At 39.1% G+C, this 20626-nt stretch overlaps 1 protein-coding gene across 3 annotated transcripts in view; it reads left to right on the top strand.

Annotated features, from left to right (window-relative positions):
- The window catches only part of babam2 (BRISC and BRCA1 A complex member 2), an 85152-nt gene that overhangs the window by 19092 nt on the left and 45434 nt on the right, over nucleotides 1–20626 (top strand). For all 3 annotated transcript variants that reach the window (XM_041251122.1, XM_041251124.1, XM_041251123.1), the window contains exons 5-6: nucleotides 9620–9814; nucleotides 13386–13460. In XM_041251122.1, coding sequence (XP_041107056.1) covers nucleotides 9620–9814; nucleotides 13386–13460 — 270 coding nt within the window. The remainder of the gene's footprint in view (nucleotides 1–9619; nucleotides 9815–13385; nucleotides 13461–20626) is intronic.

Raw genomic sequence — 20626 nt, forward strand, 5'->3', positions numbered from 1 at the left:
AGGACAAAATCAAATAATGAGGGTGTTGCATTAGAGGATATGGGTGCAGTGGTAAAATGTATGGTTTATTTAAGTGACTTATTGATGTATGTATGTATCCATGTACATGATAAAATGAGTGAGGCAGAAGCAGACTTTTTCCTGTTCGGTTCACATGTGCCAAAAGACATGAACAATGTCACGTAGCCTGTACACCTGGCTTACCATTGCCCTAACTACAAGAAATCGAATGGCTTTTGTGTGTTTTTGTCGGGTTTCACAGTAGGAAATGAAAATTACTGTGTAAATAGTGTGTGCGGAATGTAAGGTTGGCAGGGATGGGGTTAATTACGTTCCTACCAACAATCACAGGTGTGGCCATTCCCCAATTAGGTAATTGAGTGCTAATTTGGGAGTGGCCATCTGTATATAGGGGAGCAGAAATCCTTTGTTTAGGGAGGGGAGTTTGTGGACTTTAACCTGTGTTTTGATGTGTGTTTGTAATTATAGTGAAGGCAAATGCCCAGCCCAGTTATGTTTGTGTATTTTGTTTAAGCCCTTATTTTGGCCCTTGTGCCCATTTTTAAATTTTTTTTTTTTTATTTATTGTGTCTAATTATAATTTTCCCCCAGATTTTCTTCCAATTTGGAATGCCCAATCGCTTTTCTCCTCATTGCAACAATTCCCCACATGGCTCAGGAGTCGTGAAAATTCAGTGGGTGACCCCTGATCCCATGACCAAGCTAGCTTCCTTTTTTCACCCAGGAACTCAAGAGTGGATGTCAGTGAGCTACCGACCTCTGAAGGACAAAGGCCAGCCCTGCAGGTGTCTACTCTGAGCTCACTGGTTGCCTGGCCAGCAGGATTCATTGTAGAGTGATAAGGAGAATCAGTCCCTGCCGGTTTTACCTCCCTAACCCATGCTCCCTTTGGAGTCCCCAGCGAAGACCGGCCTAATTTGCACAGCCAGGGCGCGAACCTGCACTGTGTGACTCACCTTGCGCACCACGTGGCTGTGCTTCTACCGGGTGAGCCAGTCGGGCACATCTTTATTTAGTTTTCATCCCTTTGTGTTAAAACGAGACTAGTTCCATTTATTCTTCAGGGTAGCCTGAATTGTGTCAAACGTATATGTATATATTATAGCTAGATAGATAGTAATGAACTACATTGCAACTCTTAGAAACTGTAAAGGTTATGTATTTAATCACAAGCAGATCAATATAATTTAAAGCATCAGAGATGATAAATAACAAAAGCAAGGAAAGTATCACCATTACGATTAAATACCAATAAAAAACGAACAAATACACTTTTGTTTTTACTCAGTTCTCTGAATTGCGAAACGAAATTGCCACGTGACTCGTTTAGGACGAAATTTGACATGAGACCGCCAGCATAACTACAGCCTTGCATAATCAACATACCGCAATGTTTGATGCAATACAGCCATCCTTATTATATATATATTTTTTTAATCAGAAAAAGATTCCAGATATGTGCCTTTTTTTTTTGCAGAATTTAAGCAGCACAGGGAGGTTAAGTAACTTGCTCAGGGTCACACAGTGAATCAGTGAGTGGTAGCAGTGGGATTTGAACCGTTGACCTTCTGGACTTCAACCACTGGACCACACTGCCTCCTTATACCAGTATATCGGTATTAAAGCATCACCCCTAAGAACATGCGCTGACAGCAGTGAGGTACTGACACACCTAGCTGCTGTAGTAAGAAAATAATGTGCAATACATGTGCTTCATGCAGGCCTGTGGTATCCCTGTCTCTATCTATTCTCTCTCAATCATCGGATTGGGGGCTGTTTATTTTTGTTCATAATAAATCCATAGGAATTTCCACATCCTTGTTTTCCTTGCCTTTTACCTGTGCTAACAACATGCCCCGACACATTGCACCTGGGTTTCTTGAGAATGTGTTGCGCGGGTCTGATGGGAATCCAGGCTCTGCTTGTGCATTTGAAACAGTTTTAATGCTAAAAAGAAACGATGACTTGTATTGTTTATGACTGAAGATATTCGGGCTTCATAGACCAGATGTAATGTTCATGCAGGGGAATTCCAAAGCAATGTCTGATGGGCTTAGTAGGTTGCGGTCACTTGTGTATAAATAATTTTTTGTTACCTGTGTGAGTGTTAATATTTCAGTGACCAGCTTGTTACAGTGACGTCACCAAGATTTGAATTCTGAGCTCCCCACTGCAATGGCAGTCCGTAAACCAAGAAACAAATGAATTCATTAAATCGATCATCCTCACAAGTAAATGGTTAATTCTGTGTGATATGAACAGAAATAATAATCATAACTTAAATGTAATCAACTCAATTCAGCATTTCCTCCCTCAGTGTTTATGCCCTTGTTCACGCAATGATTATTTTTGCCTTACCCACTTAGAATGATTGCGTATCCACTCTGTGTTTAATGTTATCCAAATGTTAAAGGTTGATTTTGTCTAAGCATTTAAATGTTATCAGAAATACACTGTACTTGTGAAATATAGATGTTGGCCTTAGTGCTTGTACAGTTGTGACTGTACAATGGTCATTTATTTGATATTCAGCATTTTTTCATAGTCTATTCCATATATTCATTAGTGTTGTACACATGTAGTCATATGCAAATTAATAGTGTTGCCATTTCTTTTAAACTCACTAGTGTGCTTCATACTATGGGTTATCAGGTGGTTACCAACATTGCAAATATGTTTAAGTTTTGGAAACGTAACAGAATTTAACACCCCAACTTTGTAGTGATCTGTTCATCCCGCAATGTGATTCTGTGGCCTCATTGGCCCTGGTGATTATTTGGGTTGAGAAGGGAATTTTCACATTTGCTCAATCCTCAGACTGTTCCACCCTTCATTCTAGTGGGCACTCAGACAGCATAGCTCATCATTCCCACTAATGTGCACAGTCACAGCACCCACCCACTATTATAGGTGCACAGTACACACTGCCTATTAGGAAAACAACATGCTTTTTAGGGACAATAGTAAAATCATATGTATATATTATATATATATATATATATATATATATATATATATATATATATATAAAATATGGACACACACACACACACACTCACTCACTACCGGTCAAAAGTTTTAGAACACCTGGGGGACCCACACAAGTGTTTTGAAAACTTTTGGCCGGTATATATACATACATACACACACACGCCACACAAACACACACACCACACATATATATATAATATATATATATATATATATATATATATATATATATAATAAGTGAGTAAGGACATTAAAATAAAAAAAAAGAACGGATGGCAGACCATAGGTATGAATGCTGAAAACACCCTGGCAGCTGTTAATTTTTAACGTTTCAGGATATTCCAGTATAACGTGTGTACTTCTCAAAAACATACACTATTTTTAAAGATGACTTTACTGTCATTAATCATTCTCATTGTGGAAACTCAGAATGCAAAATGTAACAGCACCTTACACTTTGAGCTGTTTTGAGTTCATATGACTGTTTAGGTTTCTGTGTAATATAGACCACACACTTTTCATTTGGTACACATGTATTTTCTGTGGTTCTCTTGCTCAATTTTGGTATATTTTATATTTATTTAAATAAAGTAATTATCCCTGGTAAAATACATGGTAACTACTTCTCATACCTATGTACCAGGTCTACGTACACCAGTCCTAAGTCTTCACATGCATTCCTGCTGAGACCTCCCAAATTGTCAGATTGTTGAAGTCTTGCCTCTATCACAGTGCTTTACTAGTGCTCAATCACTATTCACACGCCTCCTCTTGTCTGAGAAAGACATAACAGGCTAGCAACTGAACTGAGACCCAGATAAACTCACTTTGATTACCAAACCTGGTAGTAAAATTCTTCATAGCCGTAGAGCAGTGTTACTCACTGATGGCTCTCCCACACCATTCCAATCCCCATATCTTGTTCCAGCCAGGTCTTTTTCCTGGGTTTTTAAATACATATCTACAGACCTAGTTTGAACAAGGCTGTAGGCTGCTCAAGTAAATATTCAAGGACATGGTTGAAACAAGGTCCTGGACTGGACTGGATAAAAAGCCACAAGTGAGTACCATTGCAGAGCCATACGGCCATACCAGCTTGGGTTTTGATCATGTTTGGTCTAAGCAGGGTTTTACCTTGCTCAGCACTTATTGTAGATGGATTTTGTCCTCACCATTGTTGTCAGTGCAGCGCCTTACAAAAGCTAGTCCAAAAATAAAATTAACCCAATCAGTTATTCTGTGTTGCGTAAAAATCTGTGGTTCAAAAGCTTTTCCTCTTTTTGGATGCTGCAGTGAAGTTGGCTATCACTTTGATGGAGCACACCTCTCCAGAGACGTGGGGTTTCTGAATGCTCCAATGAGGCTCTTGCTCTTCGTTAAAGGAAGGGGAATGTGCAAGGGTGTTGGGGCCCTTTGCACATCTGGAACAGTAACCTAAAAATAAACCTTCCCTTTGGGTGCATTTTGAAATCTGTGACTACTTCCTTCCTTATTGTGTAGTTTAATGTCAGATCGTTTTTGAGAGTACCAGTCACTGAAATAATGGACCCCTATCCAACTTATGTTTTGCAATAGCGTTTTATAATGTTTTACAAGAGATTGCTTCATATAGGCTTGTGATGAAACTCAAATATGATTTTTCATGGATGTTTCCTTCCACACAATATGCATGATTGGTTGATTTGATTTTTAATTGCTTGGATGAGTGCAGTGCTTATTGTAAGTGAGGGACAAAGGCACTAGCTACTGCATTCAAGCATTCTAATCCAAATGTTGTTCCAGCCAGATCCTTAACCTTGGTGTTCAGTGAAGCAACTAAAGACTTTCTCTGGGCTGATCATTCATTAGCTTCGGGACTGGAAAAGAGTCACTGAGTCTATACAATCATTTTGGATCAGAAAACTCAAAGAAAGGTTTTACTTTGGTCAGCACTGAAGATGGGCTATCAACAGGTTCTACAAGCTATGGGTTGTGCTCATTGCTTAGCAGGGGGTGATTCTTCACTCCAGAACTAAATCATTGCCTCAGCATGGGTCTGAATCCCAGCCTGGCTCATTCCATTCATTTCTTCTACCCTTATCAAATGGGAAAGCCATTTCCAGGAATAAGAAACAAAAATCAACAGACAAACAACTGACTGGCGTAGGGGATAATAATAAAGAATGTGTTGTAATACTGAATTATCAGCTAACAGCACTTGTAAAAATTGTGACTGGGTTTTGGGTTATGTTTGTGAAATGTGGTAAGAAAACAAAACGCAATCCTGACACAGCATTCCTTATCCCCAGTACAGAGTGTGCAGGCAGCCTGGTCCTGTGCAATGCGGACTGTCCCCTCGTGCTCTATTGAGCTGGAAACAATGGGCTTCCTTGTTTTGTTGCTGCCACTTTTTGGGAATGCCTGTTATGTTTGTAATGATTAGCCAGGATTATGTCACTTCACAGAAACGGCTACTGCTGCCCTTGTTGTCGTTTCCTGTTGGGCCACAATACTGGGAGCACAATGGGCTCTTTGTATAGTTTATCTGGCCAGACAGACTGACTGATGCACTCAGGCAAGGCAGTTTACATGAATGTATTCGTAACAAATTAATGTATTTAAGAATGCGCGCGGCTCAAACCTGTGGCTCTTCCAGTCAGCTGTCAGTTCTAGAAAATAATTCAGACCAGGTATTTGAAACTCACACTATCATGGCCGCGCCCAGTGCTGGATTTCAGAACTACCTTCAATTGGGTACAGTAAATTACAGTAGCCAGTCTGACGTTAAATAAATTGTTCCTCTGTTATATATGCATGAAGAGACGTGCAAACAGTTCAGGTGTCTGATTGTTCTCCTGGCACGTTCGTTAACAAGGAAACTTCTGAAACCAAGGACTGGTTGCAGGATGAATGACGTACTATAAAGGCCCTGGTTTGAACAAGATCCTAGACTTAAAAAAAACTCAATTGGAGACCGTATTTTCAATGTTTGTTTTCACTAGTAGAAAACCAGATGGAGATAATCTCCTTAAATGTCCTGTGAGAAGACTGATACAGAGGAGGTAATTTACACAATTGCTGTGCCACATTGAACAGTGCAGGCATTAATTACTAGTGGTTGATGGTTCACCTGAACATGTTGACATTTACCAAATTTCAGCAAATTTCAGCAGAACCTTAATTTTTATGTACACAGTATATAATAGTGGGAAGCTGGTGGAAGGACTAGTTTCAGGTTAACGGAATATAAACAAGGTACTTACACACTGCCTTTGTAGTTACAGTAATTTTTAGATGATTCATAGCAGGAACTGAGATTCACTTTCTAGTTAAGCGGTAAACTCTGTGGAGCTGCCAACACCAACTAAAGTCATGAATAATTTTCTATTGGCAATGCCAACTGCAATGGGTCATTGTCGTTTGTGTAAAGATGGTAAAAACGAGCAACACAAACACTGAAGACACATTGTTTTTCTTTAATAAGGGAATAAGACTGGGAGAGAATTGTAGAACATAGCAACAGGATTTAAGTGCTCATCTGGGAGCCAGACTTTTGCCAAAGGGCATCAGAAAAGGAAATTCCACAGAAAACAAGATGGGGAGGCTGTGCACTTTTTCCGTATGAAACATGCAAACTTGACTCCTTTGTTTTCTGTTAATGATACAAAAAATATAGAAGAAGGGGGTAACTACAGAAATTTGTCCGTGCTTTTCCCATGCTCATACTATTATATACTGTACATTTACCATTTCTTGCCATGGTTTTCTATACCTCTGGGCTTTACAATGCATATCTGTTTTGCTATGCTTTATTACACTTGCAAACTTGGACACTGAGGAACCTGAGCAGACCACTTGACCTCAGTCCCTCCCAGTTACACCTCGAGTGGGAAGCAGAAGTTAGAGTTACAATTGATCTTGTCATTCAGTTGTCTTTAAATCCACCCAAAGGACGTGGACAGGATCCGCATATGAACATGTGTGCAATAATGAATTATTTCATGACTTGGAGTTCAAGGTGTGACCATTTCAGACCACCTAGTATAACAGGAATGGTATACAGTATATATTATTTCTTTATGTTGTGGTCCCTTTAGAAGTAGTCAAATGTCTTCTTATTTATTAAAGTAAAACAAAGTGCAATTAATGACTTCTTTCCAATTGGGTACTTGCAGGGGGTGGGAGAGTTCAAGAAATACTCTACAGTATAAGAATAACCCTAGCATAAAGTAGGAATGGGTACCATATATTCATATGGTCAGTGTTGCCTGGTGTAATAAGTTTCCACCTTGTTTGTGTCATATTAGAAAGCTTTTGAAACAGCTGGTGAAACCACTGGCAAATGTCAACGGTTCCTAACCTGGTAAAACAAAGGTCTGAATTGAGGTGCACTATTTAGATTTCGTTCTGATCTGCACGGGCCAGGATAATATCAGGAAATCCTGTGCTGTTGCTGCTTCCGGCTAATCTTCGCAGGAACATGTTTGTTCTTCAGTGGAAGCAATTATTTTAATTCAGGGTTAATAATTAGATGCTTGTGCTGTTATCTCTTGTCACATTGTTTTTCCATCCCTTTCATCTCTCCATGTGCTGCAAGCTTGCCAATAGGACAAACCTGGAAAATTACAGGATTGATTTTTAAAACTTTGAATTGCAAGATAGCTCCAGACTGGTCCAGTAATTTTTGGTTGTGTTCCATTTTTTAAATAGGAAAGACATTGGCAATGACTTTTCATCAAAGTGTTGTCTAATTTTATGGGTTTTAGTATTACTGAATTATCTTATTTATACATTGTTTTGGATAGCCCTGTAGAACACTCAATCATACTGTAGATTAGACAGAAATAGACTAAGGTTTGCCTGGTGCATTCATCTTTGTACACAGTGTATACAAGTTTTACTGTATTGTCTCAGTAGGAAGATATTTTGTAAAAATAAATAAATAAATAATGAGACATATTCTGAACTGTATACTATATGATTTGTAAAATCAAAAACACCCAATTAAACATTATTAGAAAAATCTAAGAGTACAGACCTTTTGGCTTGTGCTTTTGTCAGTGTTATGATTGCATGTGTTGGGACTGTATCTTTCATTTTCCACTTTTCAGGAAGCAGAACCTCTTAACATTCCACCTGGTTTAGCTGGGGAATACAAACTTCCCCTGTTACAACCTTATTTTAATGTTTTAAATATTTCCTGTTGGTAAAACAGACAAGTGGGTAAGCATTGCTGGTGCTCAATAACTACAGTACTGGACTGGGGGATTTCACACACAGCATTCACATCCTTCACAGCAGGGAGATGGATGTGCTTTCTTTCTTTATTTCATCAACTCTGCTTGGTGGATATAAAAAAAAAAAAAAAAAATCATGATTAAAAATGACTGTTTTCAACAAATGAGGAATGTCTTATATCTCCTAGAGGCAGTGTTTAAACATCTGAACGACCGAAATAAATGAGTATATAAAATAACTAAATGTAAATTCAGGAGTGCTTTAATGTACATAGTATTTCTGTTAATATAAAAGGGGTTGTAAAAATGATCAACTAGAATCATGCATTCCATTATCGCGCAGTAAGAGGACAGGGAGTGAAAGGTTATAGTCAAACGAAACCCGAAACACACGTAGGTGGCTGGGATTGAATAATAAAATAAAAGCTTGGTGAAGACTGGTACAAAATCAAGGCAGCTGTCGGGTTCACAATGTAGTGTGTGACAGACAGAAACGTAGAATGTGTATTGTAGTAATACTCAACATAAGACATATTAAATACTGTACTTTTATAGAACACTGATTCTATCCATGAAACATATTTATTACCCTGCTGTACGAACGAGGCATTTTCATGTTCAGATATCAGTTCAAGATTCAGACATGTATTTGAATATTTGTTAATTTGCAAAACGTCCAAGCAATTATATGTAACACTATTAAAGATGAAAAATATATCAGAATTAAGAAAGGCCTTACTTTACCCTGTGAATTAATTACAAAACAAAGGATGGTGTACAGTAGTTCTGGTTAAAAAAAATAAATAAATAATTGTGTTTTCACAGTTAAAAGCATGATTTTTTTTTAATAATCCCTGCCATTAGAACTTCATATTTTTTGTCAGACAGACAGAAGTAAACAGAGTGCCAAGAGTGGCTGGTTTGGTCTTCTGTTTTGTATATACAGTCCCACACAAAGCTATGCATTTTCTGTAAAGTACAGTCCCTGACAGCCTGTTCGGAGTTATTAGCAGCACATCATTTTTCCCTTGGAGAAAACACTTTTATTTATGTTTTGCTCATATTAATAATTACGTCCTTAAAATGTGCAAAACGTTCCCATTGCCTGTACTGTAAGGACACTTTGGCTGGCCAATAGGATATCTATGGTGGGCCAATAGATCCGAAGAACAGATCCTGAACTCGGATAAACTGAATGTTTGCGTCATTGCAGTAAGAACCACTCAAAATGATTGCAAACATAAAAAGGTAAATGGGCAGTAAAAAATAAATAAAATAAAATAAAATAAAATGTTTAAAACTTGCATCAGGTTTTAAAACTGGGCCTGGATATGAAGGCTTGTGCTTGTTTAGCTGGCTCACCCATTCCTGTCCCCCTCTTGTCCTTGCAGCATCTGGTGGAGTGGGACCCAGGCATGGCAGAGTGTCTGCTGCAGGTGGTGAAGGAACTGATTCAGCAGTACCACCAGTACCAGTGCAAGAGACTGCAGGAAAGCTCCCGTCTGCTGTTTGAGTACCACAGCCTACTGGAGGATCCGCAGTACGGGCACAGCATGGAGATCTACGCAGGCAGGAAGAACAGCTGGGTGCGCTACTTCATTCATTCATTCATTGGAGTCATGGACACCTTCCATATCCAACATTGGAACCACTAGCATTGTATAGAAATACTGAAAGAAACTTAAGCTTAGTGACAAACATTTCAACAAGAAGTATTTTTCAGTGTCGAAGTATATCAGTTTAGCACTTTTGAATGTGTTCTGGAAGTTACGGATGTGAACATACATAAAAACAAAGTTAACGGCCAAAATATTCCAAAAAATTAGGAACACCTGCCATAACACTGTCAATGGGGTGTAGTGCCCTAATTTGCATGACATGTTTGAATTCAGGATTGTTTGACATGATATCAGAATCTGTTAGTCTTTCACACCGTAGCAACAGGGAGATGCAGCTTTTATATATTGTAGGAATGCGATTTACATATCATATTAATCATGTGAGGTACTGCCACCTTACATAGAAGGGTGTGTTACATACAGCCAGTATGTTGTCTCCAATGTCTTCTACATATCTTTGTGTACTCAGTAATGGCAAGATGCAATAGCCAGTGAGTGCATTAAGTAACTGAGCTGCTCAGAGAGAGAGTTGAGAAATGCTAATATCATTTATTTATTTATTTATTTGTTTGTTTGTTTTTACATTTCCTCTTGAGCTGTGACCTGGCAAATGTCAACCTAAAGAATAACGCCAGTTCAGTTAGGACTATGTGGTACTTTAGCCTCACCAAAGTGGCATAAAGCAATGCTTGAGTGCATGACAAATGCCACTTCAAAAATCCAAAATCTACGGATACCAAAATGTTTTGCTTGATTCATGTAGATCTCATCAACAGATATCCAAAAAATATATTTTGGTGATTTTTTGGAGCCCCCCCCTCCTCCCCATGTTATTTCAGCCTAAACTTTTCAGAGGGGGTTAATCAATATGTCATTCTCTAAAAAAGAATATGCATCGATACATTAATGTTATGAAAGAGTAAAGAAAAAAATAATAAAAATGCAGTAATGCATGTGGAGCTGTGGCTTTCAGTGTAACATTGCAAGTAACACTTTCAAAACTGTTATGCATATTACATTAATATCTTCAGTTATGCATATACAGTACAAGATAGAGAGAGATTTTTACAAAAGTATTTTAAATCCATAACTAGTCAGAGTAACAATCAATCGAGAAAAACTACGCAGGACATTTTAATAAAACGCAAACAATAGCAGCAGTGCGTTTCTAAAACACAGATGTAGAAGACAACATTTCTGCTTTTCATCCCTATCCAATAATTGCGTTTATATTGCAAAGTAGTTTTATGCAATGAAACATGTAAAAATGGTTCCAATTCTCCCTACATCCTCTTTTAAGATAGATAAATAAATAAATAAATAAAAACCTACAGAGGTAACAGTATCCCATATAGTATGGCGCCTGTCCCTGGTAGCGACTCACTAATCTGTATCTGTTGACTCAGCCAAGAATTTGGACAAGTAAAACATATGCTCAAAAACCATGGTTTTAAGACCGTGGATGAGACCTGCAGGGTTTTTATTGAGAACTATTCGACATCTAAAACTTATAACAATTTCATTTGGAGCTCCATTATTAAGACTTTGATTTGGAAAGAGCACGAGTAATTTGTTTTACTTAAGTGCTAAAACAAACATTTTAAATAACTTTTATACAACAAAACTGTAAATAGTTATGATGTTTCATGTTAAATTTGGCTTTGTCTATTTCTACTACTGTATATTTATACTGTGTACTGTTTTGCATGTTAACGTCGTTAATCTGAAATAGTTACACTGGAAAATAATGTAACTATGTTGATACGATGTATAAGAACGCAAATGTTATGGTTGAAAACGCAGATGTTGAGATGGTATTCTTTTTACAGATGCACATTTTTAAAGGCTAGCACGACCTCCGCACCATCTCATTAAATGGTCACGCAAATTAGTTGTGTTACCGGAGTATCCCAAACATTACATCCTTTTCTTTCTTGCTGTATTACTGTAGAAAATAATTGTCAAACACTGAAAGGCAGTGTAGCTCGGTCGATACAGTATTTGTAATTCTAGGTCAACGCTGTTAACTGCTGCACAGTTCCAATCCAATTAGTAAACACTCACAGGGGGTGGGTGGGGGTGGGGGGCGGGGCGGGGCAGGGGGGAGAAGGTGAGCTCAAACACATGCAGATTCAGTGAGTCAAACCTGAAGGGAGCAGAGAAGCTCTGCGCTTAATACAAAAAATAATGTCTGACTCCGATTCACAGCCTTGACTTTCGATAGTTGTCAAACAATACAATGCATCGATAAATTGATGCATCTCCTCAGCCTTAAAGAATGGTCCCTAAGGTTCTTACAGCAGTACTAACATTTTAGAACCCACCCTACAGGGTAAAGGGTTGGGCTGAAGTTTGAATAAAACTCATCACTTACCCCTCCTCTGGCAACTTGACAAAAGTGAGTTGGGTGTGCCTGGTATTTTCGAATAAGGTGCTACACACGATGGTAACGTCTAAGTTGAGCCCAGGGTGATTTCTCTGGTTAGGGTCACTTTTTCACTTTAGGTTGACCTTTGCCAGGTCACAGCACGAAGGGGAAATAAAAAAAAAATTAGAAAGATTAGCATTTCTGAACTCAGCAGGCCCGAAAAACCCCAGGTGAATTTTTCTAGCAAAATCAGAGACAGTCGCGCAACGGCTCTCGTTGAGTTGGTATGGAATGACCCAGTTGCGAAATGTATTTCCTAGTATTTTGGCATGGCGTATGTATGTTTAAACACAGGAATATGCAAAACGTATTTTTAACAATTTCATAACATGAGGTTATTAGATTAAGCCTTTTTTTGTGCAGCACTCGCTGCTTTGTCGTCATCTCCAGTTGCAGTTGGCTTTCATCAAGTCATGTTCAGATTCAAGTTCAAGTTCAGGTTATTTCAAGTGGATATAATCTAGTAACAATTATATTGTGTGAATGACTATCATTCTTTCTTATATGTAATGTAGGTCATCACAGTAAAACAATGTAAAGAATTGCTGTTATCCGCACTAGCAATTTTATCACTAGTAATTATCTTGACTGTCTTTTGGTTTTATGCTTCTGTTTTATATTTCTAGTTAGAACAATAACAGTACCAACAACAAAGGTACCAGGATGCAACAGTTTATCTGTAGCATTGTATTTGAAATATGAGGTTATCCTCAATGGATATAAAAAAATAAGTGCACAACAAAAAGTAATCATATTAATCAGAAAGGTAAGAAAATTGATTTTAAAGAGTTTATTAGAATTCCTTAATGATATTGAAAGGTACATTTTAAAGTGCTTTCTGTCTCAGCTCCTTGCCTTTGCAGGTGAAAGTTCAGTCTCCAAGCCTGCCAATGGGCACTTCATGGTTGTTATTGAGATTGAGTCATATGTATTGGACCACCAGACTGATCATGGCTAACTGTATGCTCAATGAACATGTGCAGAATCCGTAACTATCTTGAATGCAAATTTGCTATCCAGACTTATCTGAGAAGGTTCTTGCCTTGACGGTTCTTCATTAATATGTTGAATTAACTCTTACATTTGTTTTCCTTTTTCTGTCTTCTACAGGCTGGAGAGTTCTCTGCGCGCTTCCTGTTGAAGTTGCCAGTGGATTTTAGCAACATCCCCACTTACCTTCTGAAGGTAGGAGCTCTGGCTGTGCTTTGTTTTTAGGGATCTGTGATGGGGGGGGGGGGGGGGGGTGGATATATGGCTGTACAGCATCTCTTATTGTTCTTGCTGATGCTGCTGTGAGTTGACTAATCAGTAACCTTCACAATTTACAAAAGGACTACACTCACAGATCACTGTGCCATTTTTCCTTTCACGACTGACCTGATCGGGGAGTCTTGTTCCGATAAGTACATTGTTGCTTCTATCTGTATATATTTCACATTTATTGTGTTTTTATACACATTATATATGATATTTAAACTAATCGCTAAAATAGTTTTTACTAATTACGCAACAACAGCCCATGCAGGAAACCGTCCTCTGAGAACCACAGGCCCTCGCCACAACAGCTAAACAAGCTGTGCCTGGTTAATATAAACCTGTTCCGTGTGTCAGAGTGCAGAGAATAGCTGTCTGTTTAGAGTTCTTTCAGCTCAACAGAGCGCTCACGGTAGTAACGTTTCAGAAACGTCTGGGTCTGATGGCAGCAGCTTCCCCGGCCTTTTCATTGAGTCAGCTGCACATTCGCTCTCTGCAGGCCTGGTTCAACAGTAGGGTTTTTCAGCCCACTTTGAAACATGACCACTTATTCACAGTGTCCCACCACTGTCTAAAGGCACTGTCTTGGTGGAAACAGCCAACGACCCATCTGCGACTAGGTGTAGCGGTGGGCAGTGTCACCAGAAGGGAGGTCGTCACTACAGAGGTGTCCAGCTTGGGCTGGGGCACTGTGTAGAATGGCTGGGTTGTGCAAGGTGTATGGAACTCCTCTTGGCAGGGTCTTCACATCAGTGTCTTAGAGCAGCAGGCAGTTTACTTGGCTTTGCATAATTTTTTGCAGGAAGTTCGAGGGAGAAATGTGCTTGTCCGTATAGACAACACAACAGTGGTGGCTTACATCAACCTCCAGGGCGGCCTCAGGTCACTGAGTCTCCATCGTGTGGCTGGCAACCTTTTGCTCTGGGTGCACAAGAACCTCCTCTCACTGTGGACAGTACTTCTGCCCAGGGTGACAAATTGTGCAGAGGACCTCCTCTCAAGGGGAGTCCCCAGTAGCTCAGAGTGGAGGCTTTACCTTGGGAGAGCAAAGATAGCTCTCTTTGCCTCCCAAGAATTAACCCACTGTCCCCTATGGTTTTCCATAATAGGAGGCGGGGACCCGCTGGCAATAGATGCCTTGGCACACCAATAGATGCCTTGGCACGCTAGAGTCTGCCGTAGTGCCGCAACCTGCTCAGTCAGGTACGGGGGACCTTATGGCATCCCGATTAATTGAGCCTCAGCTCTTCGTCTGGCCCCTGAACGGCTGCATTTGAGCCATCTGGGTCTACTGCAGTGTCCACGTGTTCCCATCTGTTGGGTGTCTTGCAGACGTGGTGTCTGCCTCGTGGGTTTGACCCCACGACCTGTCCCATGGCAGTAATACAGCATTTTTTGACTGTTTGACTAGTGGAAATCTCCCTTTACATTAAGGGCTATTTCAGCTTGCCATGTTACTCACTTCCTGGCGGGACAATTTTTGAAAGGAGCTAGGCGGCTTTGGCCGCCTATGAAGGACATTTTTCCTCACTGGAGGCTAAAGGTGGTGCTTAAAGCACACATGAAGCAGGTGAGTGAGAGGCAGCTACATACACTCTGCCCAGTATGGACCCTGGCATACTATGTTGATAGGACGAAAAGTTGAAGACAGTCCAAACTATTTTTTGTCTGCTATGGAGTGAAGTTCCATGGTCAAGCCCTGTCTAAGCAGCGGCTGTCTAAGTAGATAAAACACATGATTAGGACTGCCTATGAGCTGGCCAACTTGACCCCTCCAGAAGAGCTCACTGCCCATTTAAAAAAGGGCATGCAATTTCTTGGCCTTTATTCCTGGGAGACATTTGCAATGCAGTGGTGTGGGCTACTCCCCTTATCATTACTAGGTTCTACAGACTTGTATCCTCAAAACCCTTACAACACAGACATAGAGATGAAACTCTCCCTCAAATTTTTTCACCCTAGTTACTTGTTACGGGGTTCCGAATGGTGACGACAGGGCAGCTTTCGGCTTAGCCTTTTGTCCAGTTGTCTGCAATCTTGCCTTTGCTATGGCTTTGGTATACGCACCCATTCAGTAATGGTTACATTTCATACTTGAAAGGGAATGTTAGTTTATTATCATAACCCTGGCTCCCTGAAATAGAAATGTAACCATTAACCATCAAGGTCGCTGCGTCAATGATTGCAGCAGGCTTGAAGGAAAAATGAGGCTGAGTTCTGTAAGCACAGCCCTTTTGTGACCTCGGGGGTGGGTCATGACTGCATCACAGGCTCTAAGAGCAGCTTTGGTATACAATATTCAGGATACAGGTCCTTAGGAGGTAAATACCATTCGGTAATGGTTGCATTTCTATTTCAGGGAACCAGAGTTATGATAATAACCTAATATGTATATATTTTTTAGGGGATGTTCTAATCATCTAAATAGGGAACTCTATGTTAATTTTTACTACATATTAAAAATAGTCACATTTTATATTACTTTTTGAACCAACATGGAAAGTAAACAACTTGTCAGAAAGACAGCTCCGCCAACAGCATTTGTTTTGGGGCATTGGTGGAATTCTGGCCCTACTGAGCCATCAACACGACTTTCATAAACTCCAGGAGCTAATATTCTTTGCTGGCCTCCCATCCAAGTACAGTATTAATTATTCATGTATTGCTGAACTTCAGATATCTGAAACTTTGCCAGTTCAGGCTGGTGTGGATGCCAACTGGGCCACAGTACTGGTCAGAATGGTATGGCATAGTCTGAGTCACTGCTTGTAGGCGGTGACTCACAGAAGTCTTAAGGATACGCACACGTGTGGGCAGTGTCTTTGATTGAAAGGGGAATTCCCTGCCGGCAGATTACTATTAGTACAATTAGTAAACAGGGAGGGAGAGGTGGATGTAGAGAGGGGGGCAGTAAAGTACGGGTGTACCTGATGTTTGCTTTCCGAGTGCAGTCTTTAGGACAAACGTCCCCTTCAGCAGTTTAATTTGCGAGGTGAGTGTTATAGACATGTTTACCTATTTGTGCAGCTCTCTGAGGACAGGAAGTGCCGAAGGGCTGTGGCTTTTTCCACTGTCAGCTTTTTCCTCTGTAAGTCAAGATCAAAGGACAAATGGACCTGTGGGCACTTTGTTTCTTTAGAATAATCAGAGAACAAGCTCATCAGACTGTGCTTTGTCTGAGTAGAGGTTTACGTTGCTTTTGTTTCCTTGCATTAAAAGTGAAACACCCAAAACTTATATTTTATTTATTTGTTTAATGGAGGACAAGGGGCAGCCCCCAACACATAAACTCTCCCAGCTTGCCAGTAACCTATTACACTCATATAAGTTGCCTACCTTTCGTTCCGTTTCTGTGCCTTCACTTCTCACCACCTTAACTCTCTATTGCCTTGACCCTCTCTGTCATGCATAAGCAATCCATTATTCTTTCATATTCAGTGGTGGGACTGTCCTGAACTAAGGGGTGCTTATACGTTTGTATATTATTATTATTATTATTATTATTATTATTATTATTATTATTATTATTATTATTATTATCATCATCATGTAGACTGTGATTTAATTTGAATTCTGCTTTTTTTTTTTTTTTTTTTTTTTACTGTATGGCATGTATTATGCATTTCTCTGTATTTAAAGTATTATGGATTTTCTTGTTGTTACTGCATCTTGTAATGTGCTTTATGATGGTGGTCCACTATGAAAGGCGTTATATAAAAAATAAATATTTGATTTTGATTATTATTATTATTATTATTATTATTATTATTATTATTATTATTATTATTATTATTATTTATTAGTATTTCTTAGCAGACACCCTTATCCAGAGCGACTTACAATTGTTACAAAATATCACATTACAAAATATCACATTACAGATAAAGTACAGTAAAATCAGTAGAAAATAAGATAAAATTAAAATAAGAGCAAAATAAAGAATACAGTGGTTGGTTACATTTAAGAGCGAGTTAGACTAAGAGCAGCTATCGTATTGTAAAAATATCTGCTGATATGAGTAAAGTCCATTAAGAGCACGTAGTAAGTACGATAAGTGGAGGAGAACCATTTCAAATAAGAGCAAAAAATAAAATAAATTACAAGATACAGCAAGTAGTTGTAATTAAGAGCGTTAGTAGTATACGGCAAGGTATGGAGCAGTTCAGTGCAAGTGCAAGCTGATACAAGTACTGGTAAAATAGGTGCCATTTAGTCCAGTATGGTGGAGAGTTGTGAGGCTTACGGATGCTGTCTGAACTAGTCTGCCTTGAGGAGGCACCGGAAGGTAATCGGACTGAGCAGTCCTGATATCTGTGGGCAGGTCGTTCCACCACTGAGGGGCAAAGGTATAGAAGGACGAAACTCTGGAAGTGGAGGAGTGGAGAGGGAGTACAGCTACACTCCTGGTGGTGGAGGAGCGGAGGGGGCGAGAGGCGGTGTAGGGAGAAATGATAGTCTGGAGATCAGAGGGAGCAGAAAAGTCGAGACAGCGATAGGCGACTACAAGAGTTTGAATTGTTTTGAATCCGCCATCGCTGCTTCTTCAGCATCCCTTAGCTCATAAGCCATTTGAAGTACACCTTACATATTTTCACTGGTATGAAAACTCCTTGGGCAAAATGCCACCTTCACTTATGATCCAGTCTTGGATGCCATATTGCAGTCGTGACTTTTTTTGGTTTCTAGATTATAAAGGCCTAACCCTTCAAGATAATGGCTTAGTACTCACTTCACTACTGTTCTGTGATTCTTTTGGCCAGGATTGATTATTGTAGAAGAAACAACAACCAGTTTGTTGCAGTAATATCTACTTACTTTATATTTGCAGGGCTATATTAACACTGCAGGCTAAATGTTTAGTGACGTTAACATTTATCGCTGACATTAATATGGCTGCTAGATTGAGGTCATTAAACTTCTTTGTAGCTTTCTGCATCACTGAGATTTTCATGTCGATTCAACTGACATGAACAGTAGCGTGTTTTAAAGGTATAAAGAAACTAAAATATGCAGTTGGATTTTTTGTTTTCATAAACAAGGTACGTTTACAGGGATTGAAATAAGACTCCTATTGTATAGCAGTTTCATGCATTTTAGATTTTACTATGTGTGTGGTTACCACAGTGTATGCAGCTATGGCCAAAAGTTTTGCATCGCCCTAGAATTTAAGGATTGAGACATCATTTAAAAAAAATTATATGAACATAATTTATATCTTTTTTTTTACTTCATGTAATCAAAGAAACTACAAAGTGTTTTAAGACTTCCTAATCCTCAGACATGGACTCAATGAGCCATTGAAAGGGTTGAGTTATCTTTTAGGTTCCTCCTGGCAGCCTTTACACTTAATACCACTAGCTTTGAGTATGGTTTGGGTTTCATATTGATAACTTCATCAGTAACATGCACTGTAAACTTGGTGCATCATTTATTTTACAAACGGATTTATGCATTACAATATATGGACCACTGTCATCTCCTGGTGAAAAAAAAAAAAATGGAAGTGAAAGAGTAGGGGTTAGGTATTTAGGGGTTTTTCTATGAGCCCCGCGATATGGAGTATTTATTGAATCCTAATAAGTACATTAATAAAACAAATCCTAAGCGAAGCAGCCCACAGGGAAGGAAGGTCTGCAGGGAAATGGTTGTGATACAGAGGTGCAGATGTGAAAGTAGTCTTATCAGCTACTAGGAATGGGCGTTCAAACCTCATTGACGTCATCTGTGGTTTTGTCAGTACTGGGCCACAGGAAACGGCTGCCTCTGGAGGAAAGGCGACAAATAACCACAAGATTTGTTGCTCACCTGTCCCTTTTGTTTTTTCATTGACTGTAATAATGCTTATCAGGCTTTTCGGGTTGGTTTTGACTGTGGCTTTGCTTTGCGTAATAGCTTTTTCTGAAAAAAGAGCTTCGCTGAGCATGGTTTTGGCAGTCACTATTGCAAAAACTGATTCTCGGGAATAAAATGAAGAACAGATTTTCAAGTCGGTTGTTCTATACCAAAATGGAAAATACTTGCGGTGCCACTACACTGGAGAGAAGCTGATTGCACATTAAAGCAATAGCTATTTTGTTTAATATGTTTAATTAGAGATACCAATGTATCCTGTTTGATTCATTGTGGTTTTTTTTTTTTTTTAAACTTTATTCAAATGTTAACGAAACAGAATATATTGGCTAGCTTTGTGGTTGTATTAAGGGGTGTACTGTGTGTATTGAAGGGGTTGTAGTTTGTTTTAGAGAAATAGATCTACAGAGCTATAAGTTGAGCCTTTTAAAAGCTGAGCTGCTGAATACGCAGAAGACCTTCATTAACTCAGTGTGGCAAGGCCCTGAAGGGTCCTCTCCTCCCGCTGGGCCTTGTCAGCTCTCTGTTCATTCATTAACATGAAATGCATGTATAACAACAATAATAATAATGAGGGAGTACAAACTAATTAATTAAGTTAATCATATTTACATTTCCATATTAGTGAGGCAGCAGCAAGCTGATAAAGCTGAGGGTTAACTGAATCCTTAGGGCATATAAACTTTGTCTTTGTATTGTTATTATTATTTTATTATATCGTATATGTTGTACTGCTAAATAAAATGCCAACCATGTTTTCATGTGAGGGACAAGCTTTGACAAAATTTAAGGATTGAGGCATTAATTAAAAAAAAATTATAAAAACTATATGACCTAATTTTAATATTTTATTTAACATCATGTAATCAGAGAAACTACAAAATGAGATCGCAAAAGTCTGCCTGAAGTCATAGTAGTAGTACAGTATTTCATGCTAAATGTCACATTTTTTAATAGGTCAGTTTTTCGTGAAATATATGGAAAACAACAAAGTGGTATGTAATTCAGTATGTTCACTTAACATTATTGAGCAGGTTACATTCAACTTTATGAAGCAAAATTTGTTAATTCTATACATTGATGCAAAGCTTTTGGCCATACCGTAGCTATAGGTGAGCCTTCTGTGTACTCAGAAGTTGTGAACAGTCCAGTATGTGTGCATCCTCTAATGGTATTTTTATATGGGGACACTAGCAGACACCCATTTTGGAAACCTTCTTTCTGTAGGTAGCCACTTGCAGAAGCTC

The sequence above is a fragment of the Polyodon spathula genome, chromosome 5 (assembly GCF_017654505.1).
Source record: "Polyodon spathula isolate WHYD16114869_AA chromosome 5, ASM1765450v1, whole genome shotgun sequence".
In the NCBI taxonomy this organism is placed as follows: domain Eukaryota; kingdom Metazoa; phylum Chordata; class Actinopteri; order Acipenseriformes; family Polyodontidae; genus Polyodon; species Polyodon spathula.